At 42.9% G+C, this 19,256-nt stretch overlaps 1 protein-coding gene and 1 pseudogene across 2 annotated transcripts in view; both read left to right on the top strand.

Annotated features, from left to right (window-relative positions):
• Window positions 1–19,256, top strand: part of stx18 (syntaxin 18) — a 190,634-nt gene that overhangs the window by 66,111 nt on the left and 105,267 nt on the right. For both annotated transcript variants that reach the window (XM_038792583.1, XM_038792584.1), the window contains exon 2: window positions 10,314–10,381. In XM_038792583.1, coding sequence (XP_038648511.1) covers window positions 10,314–10,381 — 68 coding nt within the window. The remainder of the gene's footprint in view (window positions 1–10,313; window positions 10,382–19,256) is intronic.
• LOC119963447 lies at window positions 13,125–14,107 on the top strand (annotated as a pseudogene).

A 19,256-nucleotide genomic window follows, 5' to 3' on the forward strand; every position in this document is an offset into this window, starting at 1 on the left:
AGCCACCTGAAAAGTTGAATGACCGCCACCAGTTGGAGCAGGTACACCACCGTCAACAGTGATAGTCACTGTTTAGGTTCACATGTGCGGAGTGGACACGTGAAAGAGAAAACATAAATCAGGAATAATAAATCAGGAATAAATAAGCCAATTTGAATTATTTATGAAACTTTATTGATTCTGGCCTTGGGTGACTGTGTGGAGTTTGCACGTTCTCCCCATTCTGCGTGGGGTTACCTCCCACAGTCCAAAGATATGCAGGTAAGTTTGATTGGCCATGATCAATGCGCAAGGTTACGGGATAGAGCGGGTGGTGGCCCGGGTAGAATGCTCTTTCAGAGAGTTGGTGCAGACTCGATGGGCCGAATACCTCCTTCGCAATTCTATGGATTTAGTTTCAGCGGGAGAGATGGGGAAGGGGAAGGGTGGGTCCTATTCTTGTTTTGGAGCAGAGTTGAAAATCAAATCCAGATGAAAGGTAACACATGGCATGTGCCACATGCTTTAAAATTGGTCTTCTAAAATTCATAAACATGGCAAGACGAATTTTAGATTTAATATACCTGCCCATGGTTTTTATATCGGCAGTAATTAACACATCAACTTCAGAGAATGCACAGAAAAATTACTAAGAATTGCTGCTGCCATTGCAAAGTTTTTACAAGCCGTGTATCTTTTGGTGCCTTCTGATGCGACATTGCTGCCGCCGTTTTAATTAATTTGAAATTGAGAACATTTTTCAAGACTTTCTCTTGCAAAAAGATAAAAAGATATGTATATTTAAGAATAGAGTCAAAGCCCTCTACCCTTAAACACCAATGTTGCCACGAATGTACCGTATCAGTGTTGCTTCAATGGAAATGCGCGTTCTACAAGCAGACATTGGAACTATACTGTACGATAGCTTTAGGGGATTTAGCGAGAATGTATGCATTATGTAACAGGATTATTTAACAGGATTTAGCCCATGACCTACCTTGGAGCAGTTTTACTTTGTGTTCTGTAGTCTGTGCTAATGTGCTGTGGTTTAAAAAGTCCTCTTGTCTACATTCTTCCTGGAAGACTCACTGTTTCTCCTTCAGCCAGTGGAACGTGTTATTTGGGTGCCGTAACTATGGTTTCAAATAGTCTGGTTACTGCTTCCATGGGAAATTCAAGTTATGTAACTGAGTAATTTTAAAGCTCCAGTATACGTCTCCACCAGTTGAGCAGCATCTTTGTTTTTTCAACGGTGCTTTGCGAGGCTTTCATTTTTTTTGCACTGCGAATGTTTAAGAAATTATGATTAGCTCCTTCTCCTTCATCAACCTCCCAGCCATCCAATCAATAAGATTTTGGCATGGGGCAATGATGTCTGTGGTCAAACGATGATATTGAAGTACATCAACATTTTGACCCAAGTGTTCCCTTTAATTTCCATCCAGGATATAAAATGTCTGTTTTAATCAAAGTGGATTTACAGATTTTTCTCTTTCGTGTCCTCTCTGCTGAAGTATTTCTCCAAAATTTCAGGTGGCTACCGTGCAGCACTGACATTGAATCTACAGTACACCCAGCGAATCTCAACTACAAATCTGTTTATAGTCCACCTGTGACTGGTCAAAAAAATTCTAGCCAAGTTTAACATGTCCCCAGTTTGACATAATGAGCCCACAGTAAGAAATAGAATAAATTTTCTTGAAATGGAGGATGCCAATCCTACCAAGTTCATTAGGATAATGTGAAATGACTGATTTTGTACTTGGGTGTTAATGTAATTAAATTTATTTTGCAAAATATTTTTCAATGATTAGGACCCTGATGTCTGTCTGTCTACGTAGGGAATTCAGATTTGGTCATTTTATGGAGAATGATGTGCAAATCCCCAACTTCATTACCGCATAACTGTTTAAAACATTCAAACTGACTGGCAATGTAAGAAATGTTGTACAGTGCTGAGTGTTAAATACTGTCCGTAGTATACATAAACTTTGCAAATCTAATTTGAGTACTCATTTTTAAAAATTCCTCCAAAGCGACTTCTTTAATGCTCCACATTATTTTGCTTGGACAGTACACTTCATGAATAAGCGCGATGACCATTTGGAGCACTGACTCAGGTTTCTTGTTCATTCTGTATTGAACCATTTGTATGACAAAGTTTTGGTATGTTGAGGTTTATTATGTGCACAGAACTCCAAAATGTGTGTCTGGAATAAAAATAGCAAGCCATCTCCTGTTAAATGTTTATCTGTTTTATTATGTCTTTAATTAATGTTGCGGTAATTGCAAACCCCTAATGTTTGACTCTTCATCCAAAAGGGATTGATGCATAGAACATAGAACAGTACAGCACAGAACAGGCCCTTCGGCCCTCAATGTTGTGCCGAGCCATGATCACCCTACTCAACCCACGTATCCACCCTATACCCGTAACCCAACAACCCCCCCCTTAACCTTACTTTTATTAGGACACTACGGGCAATTTAGCATGGCCAATCCACCTAACCCGCACATCTTTGGACTGTGGGAGGAAACCGGAGCACCCGGAGGAAACCCACGCACACAGGGGGAGGACGTGCAGACTCCACACAGACAGTGACCCAGCCGGGAATCGAACCTGGGACCCTGGAGCTGTGAAGCATTTATGCTAACCACCATGCTACCCTGCTGCCCCTTTTTTTTCATAGAATTCATAGAATGCAGACCCTGAATGTTAAGTTGTGTAATGTTTACAGAGGTTAGGTTTGTGATCTTAGCAAGAAATGAATGTAGGAAGATCATAAATATGGCACGAATTGTGATAGGGTTGTTTCAAGGTCAACAGTTAGAGGTTGGGGCTGAATGTAATGACCATTTGTGACGGGTGGTACCCCATTCTGATTACTGCTGGGGGGGCGGGGGGGGATGAGTGTGAGGCAGGAGAAGTGGGATGTAGGTAAAGCGGTAGTAGAAACATTGGGATAATCATATTGTTACTTTGCTTTAACAGCGCATTGTGTATATAGCTCCAGAGGTAAGTGTTAGCATTTTGAATAGTGCTGGAGCCGAGAGTTGGGCTGGGAATGTTTGCGATTGGCTGATGGCTAAAACTGTTCCTCTTGTTTAAAGATATGTGTGTTTTAAGGGGGGGGGGGGGGGGGGGCAGTGGAGTGTGAAGAAGATGTTTCCCAGGACTTTGTTTTGCGGATTGCGAACTTGTAGACACAATATTATGAGACTAAATAAAACGAAAAATTACATTCTCAACTCCACAGACATATTTAATTGTAGGGAATGGGGCAGAAATGCCACCCTGTGAGCTGCCACCAATCGGAGGCTGGTGTCACTAACATTACTGGAAGCTGTGGCTGCTGCCAGTTATTTACTGGCATCTTCGCAGGAATGATCTCGAGGTGTTTGGAGAAAGATAAGTAAGGGCAGGAGATGGGTCACGGGAAGTTGGAGGAGGGGAGGGTGGTTAATGGGAGAGGTGAGGCTGGTCAGAGGAAAGGGGCTCTCAGCGGACCCCACTTTCCTAATGACAGGTCTCTCCATCATGTAAGTGTCTTTGAACAAGGGAACTTCCTTTCCCCTACCCCAACAGTAGGCCAAAAGCAAAAGTGAGTCCCTCCCATCACTGGTTGAAAATCCGTGTTGGCAGGTCAAGGTGGGATTAAGCGGGTACTTATTGTGAGGCTGCCCACAAGCCTTCCTGCCCAGGATTTAATCGGGTTGGGGGGGGGGGGGGGGGGGGGGGGGGGGGAGGAGAGGAGAGGAGAGAGAGAAAGAGAGAGAGGAAGAGAGAGAACGAAAGGAGATGGCGGGATCCCCACCCTGCATCCTTCTGCCAATAAAACACCTTCCCCCATCTCAGAATTCACCTCCGGGGCAGCACATTCAATGATACCCATTGTATCTGGTCATTAAAGGAGCTAATGTATCATAACGTTGATCCACTTGCCGTGAAGAACAGGATAAATGAACTGCTTTTATTAAATGAGGCACCAAGTGATTAATTACTATTCAGATTTCTTTTAAATCATAGCCGAAGTATGCTTTTATATTTCCAGTCATGACCCGTTTTGAAATGCTAATCATTGTAGTGTTGTTAAGTACAACATGATTGACCCAATCTTGTCCCTCAAGTTTCTTACCAAACATTATGCACGCAGATTTGTCGGTGTGGACTGGTCTGTGTCCCAGTGCTGTCTTTTCAGAAGTTCTTGACATTGGCAAGCTCAGTGCGCCACCAGGTGTTAGTAAATGGAAATACACAGGAGGGCTGGATCTCAAAGTATATTTATTAACTTTCCTGTAAATAAAAATGTGTGGATTCAGTAATCACTCCTTATAGAACCCTTTCGCTTTCTGCTTGTCCATGATGGAGAATTATTCTTTTATATTATTTCTCAAAAATTTGACTTGATTTTCACGCCAGTAATTTTGTATAATACAAATATTCACGACTTGGTGCGGGAACAGTGGCCTGGGCTTTTCAGTAAGAATTGGGGGGGGGGGTTGACTGTCAGCGCGCACTCACTATAAATGAGGCGAATATCTGACCGTAACTTCCAGCATTTTGGCACGTGCAACTCAATGCAGGAAATTGGGAATTTGCTCTCTGTGTTACCGAGCTCTTCCAAAAACCTTGCTCGTAACAATTTCTTGTTGAGGCATTCATCATTCAAACACACACAAGATGTGAAGTTGAAGTGATTACCAATAGCAATCCATTAAATATGCCCGAAAAAACAGGGTTTCTCCATTTAAATGTGTGAATTTTCAGTGATGTTTTAATTACTGACGAACAACCTCTTTGACATTGAAAATTAACTTTTGCAAGTGTGAATTTGCATTCCTTCAGATTGTAGCTGCAGTTTGAGATTTAAATAAGTTATTTTTCTTTTACTTTTTCTTTCTCTCTCGACTCTCTCTTTTGTTCCCTTTTGTTTCTCTTTCTGCGCATGGTTTTACATTGATTGAATTATTCAAACTTTCACTTTCTGCTTTAGATTCTGCATGTCTCTGGATTCTTCATCTTTGTATTTCTCCAATTTATAGCCTATTAGTGAGATTTCAGAAGATGTGGTTACCCAACTCTTGTATGTATGGGGAAAGTGGCTGATGTCGATCTCTTTGCAAAAACTTCACCTCATTTGAATAATATTATCTAAGGCAAAGAACTTCTGTCACTTTAATAAAGGTATACCCATGACTCCAGAAACTCTTTCACTCTGGATTAGGTAATCCAAACAAAAGATTCAAAATAGACTGTTTTTCTGAAAACAAAGACTTTTCTGGCTCAATGTGGAGATGCCGGTGTTGGACTGGGGTGAGCACAGTAAGAAGTCTTACAACACCAGGTTAAAGTCCAACAGGTTTGTTTCAAATCACTAGCTTTCGGAGCACTGCTCCTTCCTCGGGTGAATGGAGAGATATGTTGCTTCCCCATTCCTCTCCACATACCTCTCCATTCACCTGAGGAAGGAGCAGTGCTCCGAAAGCTCGTGTTTGAAACAAACCTGTTGGACTTTAACCTGGTGTTGTAAGACTTATTTCTGACTCGACTGGACGGGTCACATTCGCAACTTTCACAAATTTTCCCAGCACAGATCTGTTCTCAGCACATTCACCCTGCACAACTAACTCACATAGGCAATCTAGAGTAAGAATAATTAACTGGGGGAGATCTGACTTCAAAGGAGGAAGAATGTCGCTGGGCCAGATAGACTGGAATGAAAAATTGGCGGTAAAACTAGCTGAACAATGGGATACCTTCAAAGACTAAATGGTTCCAGCACAGTCAAGGGTATATTCCCTCAAAAGGGAATGAAAAAGAAGATAGAAATTAAGATAAAGAAGAAAACATGTGCTTATGACAGATGTCAGTTAGAAAATGCAGTTGAGAATCAAGTGGAATACAGACGGTTCAGAGGGGAGGTGAAAAAGCACGTTGGGTAAGCGAAGAAGGATTATGAGAAATGTTAAGAATTAGGGAAAATTAAGATCAAAAAATTAAATTGGGATAAAAGAAAATAAAACGGGGTGATGGGGAATTAGCATATCAGTGAGAAAAGCAAGTGTTTACCTAGGTGGCTAGCGGAAAACAGTTGGGCTGCAGGCTACAGAAAAGGTATCGTCAAAGTGGAGAGATAGGAAATTGACGTGTGTGCCAAAAGCCGACTCCACAGGATGGATAACATCAAAGAAAAATAATGGTATATCCATAACGCAATGACTGGGGTAAAAGGGAGACAACATCAAATGCCAACCGAGCAGATTTTGCTTTTGCTGAAACTCAAGATAGTGTTCCCAAACATGGCCCATAGCCTGTGCATAGTAATTATTTGCTGGATTTAGCTCATAGAGTTATGTAATATTGCATGTTGTTTGGGAATAAGGGGGTGGCTCAGAGTTCAGGAAACGTAGGTAGTTGGAACCAAGGGGTAATTTCTTGTAGTACTGTGGGAGTGCAGCCATCAGTACATAAGTGCTTTCTTGTCTTGCCATGCTCTTATATCTTTAGTGATTGGTCACACTGCAGGTGGTCTCTTCGTCCCTGGTTCACATATTTTTCTCACAGTAAACCAAATTGAAAATATACACCACTAAGAACTCGTGTTCCAAGTTGCCCTTCTGGGTTTTGGAATATTCTCACATTTAACATCAACCGGGTTCTTAACAAAATAGACTAGCAGCCAGCATAACGGGGAACCCAAAGTCTTCTATAGGCATATAAATACTAAAAGGGTGGTAAAAGGAGGAGCCACATGAATTAGGGACCTAAACATTATTTACATATGGAGATGAGGGGCATAGCTGAGGTAGTAAAGGAATATTTTGCCTCTGTCTTTACTGAAGAGGTAGATGCCATCCAGGCTATGGTGTCAGAGAAGGAAGCTCTGTCACTGGAAGGGTTCAAAATTGCTAAGGAGTGTTGGTACTTAAAGTTATGAAGGCACCTGGACTTGATGAGATGCATCCAAGGATCTTGAAATAAGTGAGAGTGGAAATTATAGGGGTAGCGCCAGAGGACTGGAAATTACGAACATTATGGCCTTGTTCAAAAAAGGTTGTAAGGTTAAACCCATTAATTAAAAACTAGTCGGTTTAACTTCAGTGGTGGGTGGGGAAGCTCAAAATTCAAAATGTTTATCAAAAATACATTCCATTGAAAAATAAAAGATCAGGAAGAAAAACCCATCCATAGATCACTCAGGAAGTTAAGGATAATACTGTATTAGATGAAAAGAAGAAACGTTTTAAAGTTGCCAAAAACAGTAACAAACCTGAGGATTGGGAGTGTTTTAGAAAGCAGCAAATGGCCACCAAAAAAGTTGATTAAAAAGGGAAAAAATAGAACAGAAGAGTCTTTATTGTGACTTAGAGATTGGGGCACCCTTTACAAACATCGCCTCAATCTTGGAATTCTGGCTTTGCTGACATGTGTAAACTGGGTAACTATTCTGCAAAAAGAATTGGAACTATCCAAAGTCTCTGACATTTAAGTTGGAGTTTCAGAAGGTTCTAGACAGGGTAATTGCCCGAAGAAAGTTGAAGCTTCAGAGACAATACAAATGCCGTCCTTGTCTGGGGACTTCTGAGTGTATGTCTGTGGTGTGACTCTCCAGGAGACAAAAGATTTGGGCCATTCAATTTGGTCATAAGAATAGAAAATCAGAATGTTAAAAAAAAGGTGAACCTTGAGTTCATGTTGTGGGTTGCTCTTAGAAGGAACAAAGAAAGTTAGCAAGCAGGACAGCAGGCAATTAGGAAGGCAAATGGCATGTTGGCCTTTATTGAAAGGGGATTGAAGTATAGGAATAAAGGCGCCTTGCTACAATTGTACAAAGTGTTAGTGAGATCACATCTGGAGTACCATGTGCCGTTTTGGCCTCCACATTTAAGATAGGATATACTCCCAGTGAGCAGTAAGCTCACTAAATTAATTCCTGGGATGAGGGAGTTGTCCAATGATGAAAAGTTAAGTAAATTGGGCTCATATTCTCTGGAGTTTAGAGGAATGAGAGGTGATCTCATTGAAACCTATAAAATTCTGAAAGGTTCTCCATAGGGTAGATGCTGCGCGATTCTTTTCACTGGTTGGGTAAAACAAGGGGTTACAGTCTTGGGTTTAGGGGCCGATCATTGAAGACTGAGATGAGGCGAAATTAATAATCTTTATTGTCACAAGGAGGCTTACATTAACACTGCAATTAAATTACTGCGAAAAGGCCCTAGTTGCCATACTCCGACGCCTGTTCGGGTACACAGAGGGAGAATTCAGAATGTCCAATTCACCAACAGGCACGTCTTTCGGGACTTGTGGGAGGAAACCGGAGCACCCGGATTAAACGCAGACACAGGGAGAGCGTGCAGACTCCACACAGACAAGCCGGGAATCGAACCTGGGACCCTTGTGCTGTGAAGTAACAATGCTACCCACTGTGCTACCGTGCTGCCCTCAAAGGACTGGAGAGCTTTGGAGTTCTCTGCCCCAGAGAGATGTGGATGTTCCATTGCTGAATACATTCAAGACTGGGAAGGACAGATCTTTGGTTTCTCAAGGGACCAAGGGATATGGGGAGCGGGCAGGGAAATGGAATTGAAGCCCCAAGATTAGCAGGAATGCACTAAATTACAGAGCAGTCTCAACCGCCAGTGGTCTGCTCATGCTCTTATTTCTTGTGTTCTTTTATTGCCAATAGATAAAATGACTCCCGATGGTATTCCCTTGATGAGGATTGAGACATCATTGTTAATAATCAATGTACTTTTCCACAAGATGTACATGGGTGGCCCAGTTGTATTTTACAAGTTAAGTACGTGGGGGGAATAAAAAAGAACACCTATATTTTAATTAAACTTTGCTGTTTTCTAAATCATGTTTGAAAGATGTGCACTTGGTATGATGTTGAGGAATATTTGAGTATCCATGTCGCAGTAGAAATAAAATTCTCCTTCCTTCCCTTTTCTCTACAGAATAGTCATGTGAGAATGCATGTAAACTATATCGGGCTTAGAAAGGGTGCAGAGAATGCTTACTGGAGTGATACCAGTGATGAAGGACTTTAGTTACGTAGAGAAACTGGGGTTGTTCTTTTTAGAACAGGGAAGGTTAAGAGATTTGATAAAGCTGCTCAAAATCATGAAGGATCTGAATACATAAAACAATGATGCACTGTTTACAGTGGCAGAAGGTAGCCAGAGAACACAGATTTAAAGTACTTTGGAAAAGAATCAGAGGCACTATGAGGGTTTTTCTTTTGCGTGGGACTTATGGTCTGGAATTCACTGCCTGAAAAAGTGGTGGAAGCAGACTCGGCAATAACTTTGAAAAGACGCCGCAGAGCACCAGGGACCCAGGATCAATTCCGGCCTTGGGTGACTGTGTGGAGTTTGCACTTTCTCCCCGTGTCTACGGCGGTCTCCTCCGGGTATTCCGGTTTCCTCCCACAGTCGAAAGATGTGCAGGTTAGGTGGGTTTATGGGGTAGGGCGGGATTGTGGGCCTAGGTTACGGTGCTCTTTCAGAGAGTCAGTGCAGACCCAATGGGCTGAATGGTCTCCTTCTGCACAATACTTGAAGGCAAGGCATTTCAGGGCTAAGGCAGAAGAATGGGACTAATTGGATTTCTCTTTCAAATTCCCAGCACAGGTAGAATGGGCCAAATGGCCTCCTTCTGTGCTGTATCACTTTATGATTCTATTGCTAAGAATCTGCGCCATCTGCCATCAATTGTCACAACCTGAATTTTGCCATATATGATTTGCGTCAGTTTATTGTCTTCAGATGAAGCTGCTAGATAAAAGCTGTTACTGTATTACAGTATCATGCAGATTACACTTTTAATGCTGCACTGTGTAGTAAATACCATAAAGATGTGCACGTTTCTGAAGCTGAAGCTTGACTTTGAAAATTGTGCTAAAATGACCATAAGAAAGGTAGTCGAACGTGTTGTAAAAGGTAAAACTTCTTTATTTCAGAAAACATTTGAGGCAATAATATAGTTTGGCTTCAGGCACCAGCAGCGGCTGATACACAACTATTACACAAACTCCTCGAGGAGCTTCAGTAAACTGCAAACCCATGCAAGTCTGCGCTCCCGATGGCATCACACATGCATGTGCATTTTTGTTCAAGACATCCATCTCCATTCATGTAATCAAATAGGAAGATGTTTATTAAAATACTCTATAATAATGGAACTAAATTGGTCATTTGGATTATATGATCATGAAGAGTACTACATAATATTACAATAGTCGCTTGTTGAAAATTCCATGTTTAGGAGAGAGAGCGCTTAAGTTGTCAATCCATCAGTGTTTTTATTGTTTGTTTTTATTTTTCAGCTCACCAATATCAGCAAGTTGAAAGATTTTCTTCTGGAGCACAGAAAAGATTACATCAATGCCAGCAGGTATTGCAGTAGGCTTCTGTTCAATTCTGCCTCTCCTCAAATTGTTCAACAATATGTTTCATCAAACATTTTATTGCTGTGACTCAGCTCTGTAACTCTTCATGTAGGCTATCAGTCAGTGATTTACATTGAGATTGCCTGAGCAGAGCAATTACAGATTTGTATCCGGTCCATTGACTTGCCATGATGAAAGTGTTGTTATGGTTACCGACTCATTGACCCCTGTGAACATGTTTTGGAGATAAATGTTTGTATATATAGAGGCGCCAACTTAAAAAATTGGCATCTATCACATGGCATCAGCATTGTAACACCATATTGGTGATTTCTACTGAATGCATGATCTGGGGTATCTAAGCAATGGGTCTTGCCTGCTATTTGGACAGCCGGTGACATTCCTGCATCACCTCCTTTAGGGAATGGTGCCGTATTAAATGCCAATAGACCATTTGCAGACCTTCCCCAAGGCGAAACAACTTTTTCCCACCCCCTAACTGAGAGCTGCCAGCCAATTAGAAGCCATCACCTGTCCATTGCAGGCAGCACCAATGGGAGCAGTGGCGGCAGCTGTCAGTGCATCCAACAGAGGCCCAGGATCAGCAAGGGACACAGGCAATGGGTGAGAGAGGATGGGGTGGAGGTCGTGCGGTGGGGGGGGGGGGGGGGGGGGGGGGGGGGGTCACAGAATGGGGGTGGAAAGGGAGGGGCATTAGCAGCAAAGTGGGGGTGGCGACTTTCTATGAACGCTCCACTTCCCAATGCCGGATTTATTGATCAGGCACTCAGTGCCTTTGAATGAGAAGTCCCACCCCAGGAACCTATAAGCAAGCCCAAAAGGGTTTTCATTTTAGGCTCCCCACATTTCAAGTCCACCTGCTGCTGCTATTCAATCAGAGGCAGCAGGAGAGAGGCCCTTAAATTGAGCATTAATTGCCCTCCCGCCACGGACTTAATTGGAGCAGAGAGGAGAAGGTGACCGGGACTCCACTCTGCACCCCTGCCCAAATAAATCCTCCTGCCTCCAAACGCGCCTCAAGGAAGGACATTAAATTCTGCCCATGGACTGAACCTTTGAGAACTATATATCCTGACTTTGCTAACTTAGAAGCAGTAGCCTCCCTACTCCAGATAATTGGTTGTGAAGGCTGCTAAAACAATAACCTGGAGAAGTCATTGCATCACAGAGAGAGGTTAGAGAAAATTGGAAGTAAAAACAGCCACTAATGAAATATTTGCCATTTGGGTGCACCTAAAGCACCGGTTGTATTACTTTACCCATAATTGTCAACAAGGAAATCAAATTACCACCCACAGAAGACTCAAATGAATGGTGAATGGAGTACTGTGGTGCACAACACAAACTTACAGACAAATGGTTTGAAGGAAGTAAACATAAATATAATGAGCCAGCCCACTTAAGTCCATTTCCACCAAACCTTTTTCTGAGGAGAGAGCAAATCAACACATATCCCCATTTTTGATAACAGTGAATGTGAGCAAATAATAAAGATAAGTGCAGCACAGGAACAGGGCATTCGGCCCTCCAAGCCTGCATTGGCCATGCTGCCCATCTAACCTAAAGCTTTCTACACGTCCGGGGTCCGTAACCCTCTATCCCATCCTAATCGTGTAACCCCTTATTGTATTGCTTCCACCACCTCCGGCAGTGAGTTCCAGGCACCCACTATCCTGTGTGTAAAAAAAAAACTTCCCTTGCACATCTCTTCGAAACTTTACCTCTCGCGCCGTAAACCTGTGTCCCGTAGTAAATGACTCTTCTACCCCTGGGAAAAGGCTTCTGACTATTCACTCTGTCTATGCCCCTCATAATTTTGTCGACTTCTATCAGGTCAATGAGAACAAACCGAGTTTATCCAACCTCTCCTCATAGCTAATGCCCTCCATACCAGGCAACACCCTGGTAAACCTATTCTGAACCTCTTCAAAGCCTCCACATCCTTCTGGTAGTGTGGTGACCAGAATTAAACACTATATTCCATGTGTGGCCTAACTAAGATTCTATACAGCTGCAGCATGACCTGCCAATTTTTATACTCAATGCCCCAGCCGATGAAGGCAAGCATGCCGTCTGTATGCCTTCTTGACTACCTTCTCCACCTGCGTTGCCACTCTGTGATCTGTGGACCTGTGCACCCAGATTCCTCTGCCTGTAAATACTCTTAAGAGTTCTGCCATTTACTGTATATTTCCCACATGCATTAGACCTTCCAAAATGCATTTCCTCACATTTGTCTGGATTAAACTCCATCTGTCATCTCTCCGCCAAAATCTCCAACTGATCTAAATCCTGCTGTGTCCTCTGACAGTCCTCATTGCTGTCCACAATTCTACCAACCTTTGTGTCGTCTGCAAACTTACTAATCAGACCGGTTACATTTTCCTCCAAATTTTTTATATATACTACAAACAGCAATAGTCCCAGCTCTGATCCCTGCAGAACACCACTAGTCACAGCCCTCCATTCAGAAAGGCACCCTTCCACTGCTACCCTCTATCTTCCATGACCGAGCTAGTTCTGTATCCATCTTGCCAGCTCACCTCTGATCCCATGTGACTTCGCCTTCTGTACCAGTCTGCCACTAGGGACCTTGTAAAAGGCCTTACTGAAGTCCTTGTAGACCACATCCACTGCCCTACCGTCATCAATTATCTTCGTCGGTAGTTTTTCCAAGATGGCGGCTGTGAATAGGTCCTATGGGCGGCGGGGAGACGGGAGACGGTCATGGCTGCCGAGCCAGCGAGACAGTGGACCAAGGAGTAGCTGAAGAGCGAGGACGTGGCTAAAAAGGACAACTTCCAGTTCTTGCAGCAGAGCGCCTCGGAGCCGTTTCTTGGTGAACACAAGTTAAAGTTGCCAAGACTGCAAGAAAGGAGGAACTAATAGTTATCTACAACCAGTTTTTTGAAACAAAGAGGTTTAGAGGCACTGAAAGTGTGGAAAAAGTCGCTCAGCAACTGAAAGATGTAAAGTTAGGGGCTGGTCAGGATAAAGCAAAAGCCAAGAAACCTGAAGTGACTTCAAATGAGGAACCACCAAAGTATACCAAATCCGTATTGCAGAAAGGAGACAAAACCAACTTTCCCAAGAAGGGTGACACTGTCCACTGGTGATACAGAGGAACATTAGACGATGGGACCGAGTTTGACACACATGTTGCTTCAATTTAAAAAAATAAAAAGGCAATAAAGCCTCTGAGCTTTAAAGTAGAAATTGGAAAAATTATCTGAGGGTGGGATGAAGCACATCTGACTAAGACTAAAGGAGAAAAAGCCCGGCTACAGTTTGAATCTGATTGGGGATATGGTAAGAAAGGGGAGCCAGAAGCCAAGATGCCACCGAACGCTCAGCCCATTTTTGAAGTGGAGCTTGTGGATATTGAGTAACTAAATGCACCATCTTCAAGTTTATGCTTCAAAATACTGTCTTTGAATTGTCCGATATTGTTCAGAAAGACCTTTCAGTAAAATAATCTTGTTTAATGTAAAAACATGCAGCTAATGAACAAAATTGTGCATTTGTATAGAACCTTGCTGAATTTTGGTGCTGAACATGATTACATACCATGCTGGAGAGTGTGAAATACAGTGGATCATTATCTTTGCTGATTACTTTAATTCTTGCACTTCAGAACATGGTGATGCTTATGACAAGGTGAAAATTGCTCATGTTCTGAGCAAAATAAGTTTCGGAACCACTTTAAAAAACAAAAAAAAAATCAATCATCTTCATCACTTCCTTGAAAAACTTGATCAAGTTAATGAGATGTGCGCTCCCCTTCACAAAAGCATGCTGCCTCTCACTAATACACCCACTTGCTTCCAAATGGGAGTAAATCCTGCCTTGAAGAATCCTCTCCAATAATTTCCCGACCACTGATGTGGTCACCGGCCAGTAATTTCCTGGATTATCCTTGCTACCCTTCTTAAACAACGGAACAACATTAGCTATTCTCCAGTCATAGAATCATAGAATCTACCGTGCAGAAAGACCTCTGGGACCTCAACTATAGCCAGTGAGGATAGAAAGATTTCTGTCAAGGCCCCAGAAATTTCCTCCCTTGCCCCGCTCAGTATTCTGGGATAGATTCCATCAGGACCTGGGAACTTATCTACCTTAATGTTTTGCAAGATGCCAAACACCACCTCTTTGATCTCAATGTGACCCAGGCTTTCTCCACATTTTCCCCCAGACTCATCATCCACCAAGTCCTTCTCTTTTGATACTGGTGCAAAGTACTCATTTAGTACCTTGCCCATTTCCGTGACTCCACTCATAGATTCCCTCCTCTGTCCTTGAGTGGGCCAACCCTTTCCCTGGCTACCCTCTTGCTCTTTGTATATGTATAAAAAGCCTTGGAATTTTCCTTAATCCTGTTTGCCAATGATTTCTCGTGAATCCATTTAGCCCACCTGACTCCTTGCTCAAGTTCCTTCCTACTTTCCTTATATTACTCAAGGGCTTTGTCTGTTCCCAGCCTTCTCGCCCTTACAAATGCTTCATTTTTCTTTTGGACTAGGCCCACAATATTCCTCATTATCCAAGGTTCCTGAAACTTGCCACAGGTATCCTTCTTCCTCAGGGACATGCTGGTCCTGAATTCCTATCAACTGATATGTAAAAGCCTCCCAGATGCCAAATGTTGATTTACTCTCAAACATCCGTCCCCAATCTAGATTCTTCAGTTCCTGCCTAATATTGTTATAATGAGCCTTCTCCCAATTTAGCACCTTCACTAGAGGACTACTCTTATCTTTATCCAATAATACCGTAAAACTTACTAAATTACGGTCACTGTTCCCCGACTCAAACTTCGACCAGCTGGCCGGGCTCAATCCCCAATGCCAGGTCGAGGAAGGCCCTTTACCTAGTTGAACTATCCACATATTGTTTCAAGAAGCCCTCCGTAATGCTCCTTACAAACTCTGCCACATCTAAGCCCTAACACTAAGTGAGTCCCAGTCAATATAAGGAAGTTAAAATCATCCACAACAACAACCCTGTTGCTTTTACACCTTTCCAAAATCTGCCCATCTATCTGCTCCTCTATCTCCCCGTGGCTGTTGGGAGGCCTGTAGTAAACCCCCAACATTGTGACTGTACACTTCCTATTCCTGAGCTCTACCCATATTGCTTCGCGGAATGAGCCCTCTGAAGTGTCCTCCCGCAGTCTAGCTGTGACATTCTCCTAAACCAGTAGTACAACTCCCCCACCCCTTTTACGCCCCTTCTATCACGCCTGAAACATCTAAACCCTGGAATGTTTAGCTGCCAATCCCTCCCTCAACCAAGTCCCTGTAATGGCAGCAACATCATAGTTCCAAATACTAAATTAATCCAAGCTCTTAAGTACATCTGCCTTACCTGTTACACTTCTCGCATTGAAACAAATGCACTCCAGACCACCAGTCCCACTGTGTTCAGCAGCATCTCCCTGCTTGCTCGTCCTCTGAGTCTTACTGGCCCTCTTCTCTCGTTCCCCCTCAGTTATTTCACCTTCTGACCTATTGCTCCAGTTCCCACACCCTGCCACAGAGTATAAACTCTCCCGTGTGACAGCAGCAAATCTCGCGGCCAGGATTTTTATGCCCCTCCAGTTTAGATGCAACCCGTCCTTTTTGTACAGGTCCCACCCGTCCGGATGAGATCCCAATGGTCCAGATATCTGAAACCCTCCCTTCTACACCAGCTTTTTATCCACTTGTTTAGCTGTATTATCCCTTCCTACTTAACAACAGAGCCAGCCATGGTGCCACATGTCTGGCTGCTGCTGCTGTTTTCCCCTGATTGGCCATCCCCCCCCCAAACAGTATCCAAAACGGTATACCCGTTAGAGAGGGGGGGACAGTCACAGGGGATTCCTGCACTGATTCCTGCATCTGTACTCTATTCTGAAATATATTTAACCTAGTATTTAAGATAATAGTCTGTAGTTGTAGCTTCAGCTCAAGAAGGAAAACTCTAATGTTGTGTACTGTAAATATATTTTTCAAAGGAGGGAAATGTTGTGATACATATAATCTACAGCAGCTGTTGTGAGTCAACAGTGCTAAAATATTGTTTAGAGCCAGAGCCGCTTAAAACTAGACCTTTATACATGCTGAATATCACTGAGTCTTTCTGATTTCTTTTACAAAAAAGTTTCTTATCACCAGAAGTATATTGCAAAGACGAATAGGCAATCATGCATTGAGTAATGTCAGACTATTCCAATGTAAAAAGCCATCATTGCCAAGCCTGATTCTGTATTCAGCACAAGTCATGAATAGTGATTGAGAGTTTAGGCTAATTTTCCTCTACCTTGTCCAGGCTCGCTGAGCCCTATTATAGCACCTTACCTCAGCTGCAGCCAGCACAGAGCAGAAATTGAAGTTGGACCTAGTCTGTCAGGCTCCGTCACGTGCTGCCTTTCTGAACTGTGTCTTTGGAGGACCTCACTTAAAAAAAAAATCACTGGAACATTTGACAAAACAATTTCACTGCCTCTTCTGGCCGAATTGAGGCTTTCATTCTGGGCCAATTAAGAGCGCTCAATCATGGCAGTCTCGAAATAAAAGTTATGGGAGGGAAACCTTTCTAGAGATGTGCAAAATGGTAATTCAAGATTGGTTGTCAATATTTTAATTCAAATCTTGACTGCAGTATAAGGGGATATGGAAACAACCTGACAAATGGTTGTTCAGGGTAGCACAGGTGGATAGCACTGTGGCTTCACAGCGCCAAAGTCCCTGGTTCGATTCTCTGCTGGGTCACTGTCTGTGCGGTGTCTGCACGTTCTCCCGTGTCTGTGTGGGTTTCCTCCAGGTGCTCCGGTTTCCTCCCACAGTCCAAAGATGTGGATTGGCCATGATAAATTGCCCTTAGTGAGCAAAAAGGTTAGGTGGGATTATTTGGTTACGGGGTTAGGGTGGAAGTGAGGGCTTTAGTGGGTCGGTGCAGACTCGATGGGCCGAATGGCCTCCTTCTGCACTGTATGTTCTGTATGTATCTGACGTCAGCAAGCTCGTTACATAGAACATCTCAGATCAGGTAGGGGTAATAGTGATAAAATTACCAAAAGTGAATTCTTGTTGGTATTTTCTTCCTTTGGGGGTCGTTTGGTAAATTTGTTTTACGGCGAGGGGAATCTCAACTGTGACTTTTCACGATATTTGCGACCCCCCCCCCCCCCCCCCAAAAGATTGCGATAGATTAGAATCAAGCATGGAAAGATTATGATGAACTCACAATTGAGATGTCTTGTTGAATGACTAGCAATTGAATGCTGGGAAGGGGGATCGTAGCTTTCTGTGGAAGACTAACTTTGATGGTATGAATGGACTCCCCATCACTTTTGGTAATTTTTACTTTAACTTGACTGAACAGGCAAATTATATTTTGGCTAATAAGGTAAATTTCACTTCAATACTCAATGCAACAAAGATGTGTCTTATACAAACACAAACCTTTAGTGTACAAGGCACTGCGTAGCTGCACAGTTCTACAATTTACTGCCTTTATTCAAGCCAGGTTGGTCAGGAGTCCTCTCTGACAGCAGCTTCACTTCCAGGTTTAAAGGGTATGATTATTATCTACTTACCTGAACCCTCACCCCCTCGGGTTGCGACAGTCTTGATGATGTGGTTTTCCAAAATTCCTTTTCAATGCAACAATCAATAACACCCCAATTCATTGTTTGGCCACTTCTGGGAAAACCCCCAGTGTTTCCAAGCTATTCACATAGACCTCTGTAGCCAGTGCCAGGGTGGTGCTGCCACCTGGAAAGATACCATCACTAGGCCACTTGTACCACATTGGATGCTCCTGCACTGTGACCTTGATCTGCAGCCCTGTTCATCAGATTGATGGTTTGCACAATGGTAGCCATCAGGTCCCAAAAGCCTCAGTAAGAGACTATAAACCTCTCCTCGTCCTGCATTTCCTCTCTCAAAGTTCAAGAGTAAAAGCCTTAGCTTTCATTACACGGTCCCAGCTTATGTTACTGCTGGATAGTCTCGTCCCAGAATGGAACCTTGGCTCGATAGACCATAACTTTTTTTTTGTTCAGCAACGTAGATGAACAGAGTCACAGGACTGCCAATTAACTTTTAACAAAAGAATAAAGCATGTATTAAACATGAAAAGATTGACTATAACACAATATACTCCTTCATTGAACCTAGTTATTCGCAGATGTGCACAGACTTTTAAGGATAACACAAGTTACAAAATGTACCTTATACTATAATGTTCTCGGTAAGTACACAGTCCATGTAAACGAACTGTGGTCAGACACTCCAAAACTAATTGACAGATGCTACCCAATACAACTTCTATGGATTTTTCATCAAATCCCCTCCCCAGATGTTTATCACACTGTAAGCCAATTAGTTTCACTGGGACTCTGACTTCAACATGAGTGTTTCCAAACTCCACTCACGGTAAAACACACCGTAGAATCTTCCCCAAAGCAATGCTTTCTTTCAGATTCCTTCACCAAGAATCTCCTTCCATGATTTTAATTTCTCCTTTCAGTATTCCTCTGCCTTGGATTGCCGTGTGAATTCAAGCTTCCACACAATCTCTCAGGTACTCAGCCACTCCAATAGAATACCACTGATTCACAGGCTGTACAAAGGTGTCAACAACCTGAGTTTTACTTCAGAAGTCTGGATTCTTGCTAGCCGACCTGACCAAGTCTGCACCTCAGAGCTCTGTCTTTAACGTGGAGCTTCTATCTGCCTTTCTTTAACTTCAGTGAACAGTACCTTATTCAGATTCCAGATCTTTGTCACTTTGACTTCAGTCTTCTGGGGACGTCTCTTTCATTCCCAGGTTTCTAGAACATCCGTTCTTTAGCTTCTACATCTTGCTTTC

The sequence above is a fragment of the Scyliorhinus canicula genome, chromosome 3 (genome assembly GCF_902713615.1).
Source record: "Scyliorhinus canicula chromosome 3, sScyCan1.1, whole genome shotgun sequence".
NCBI lineage: Eukaryota > Metazoa > Chordata > Chondrichthyes > Carcharhiniformes > Scyliorhinidae > Scyliorhinus > Scyliorhinus canicula.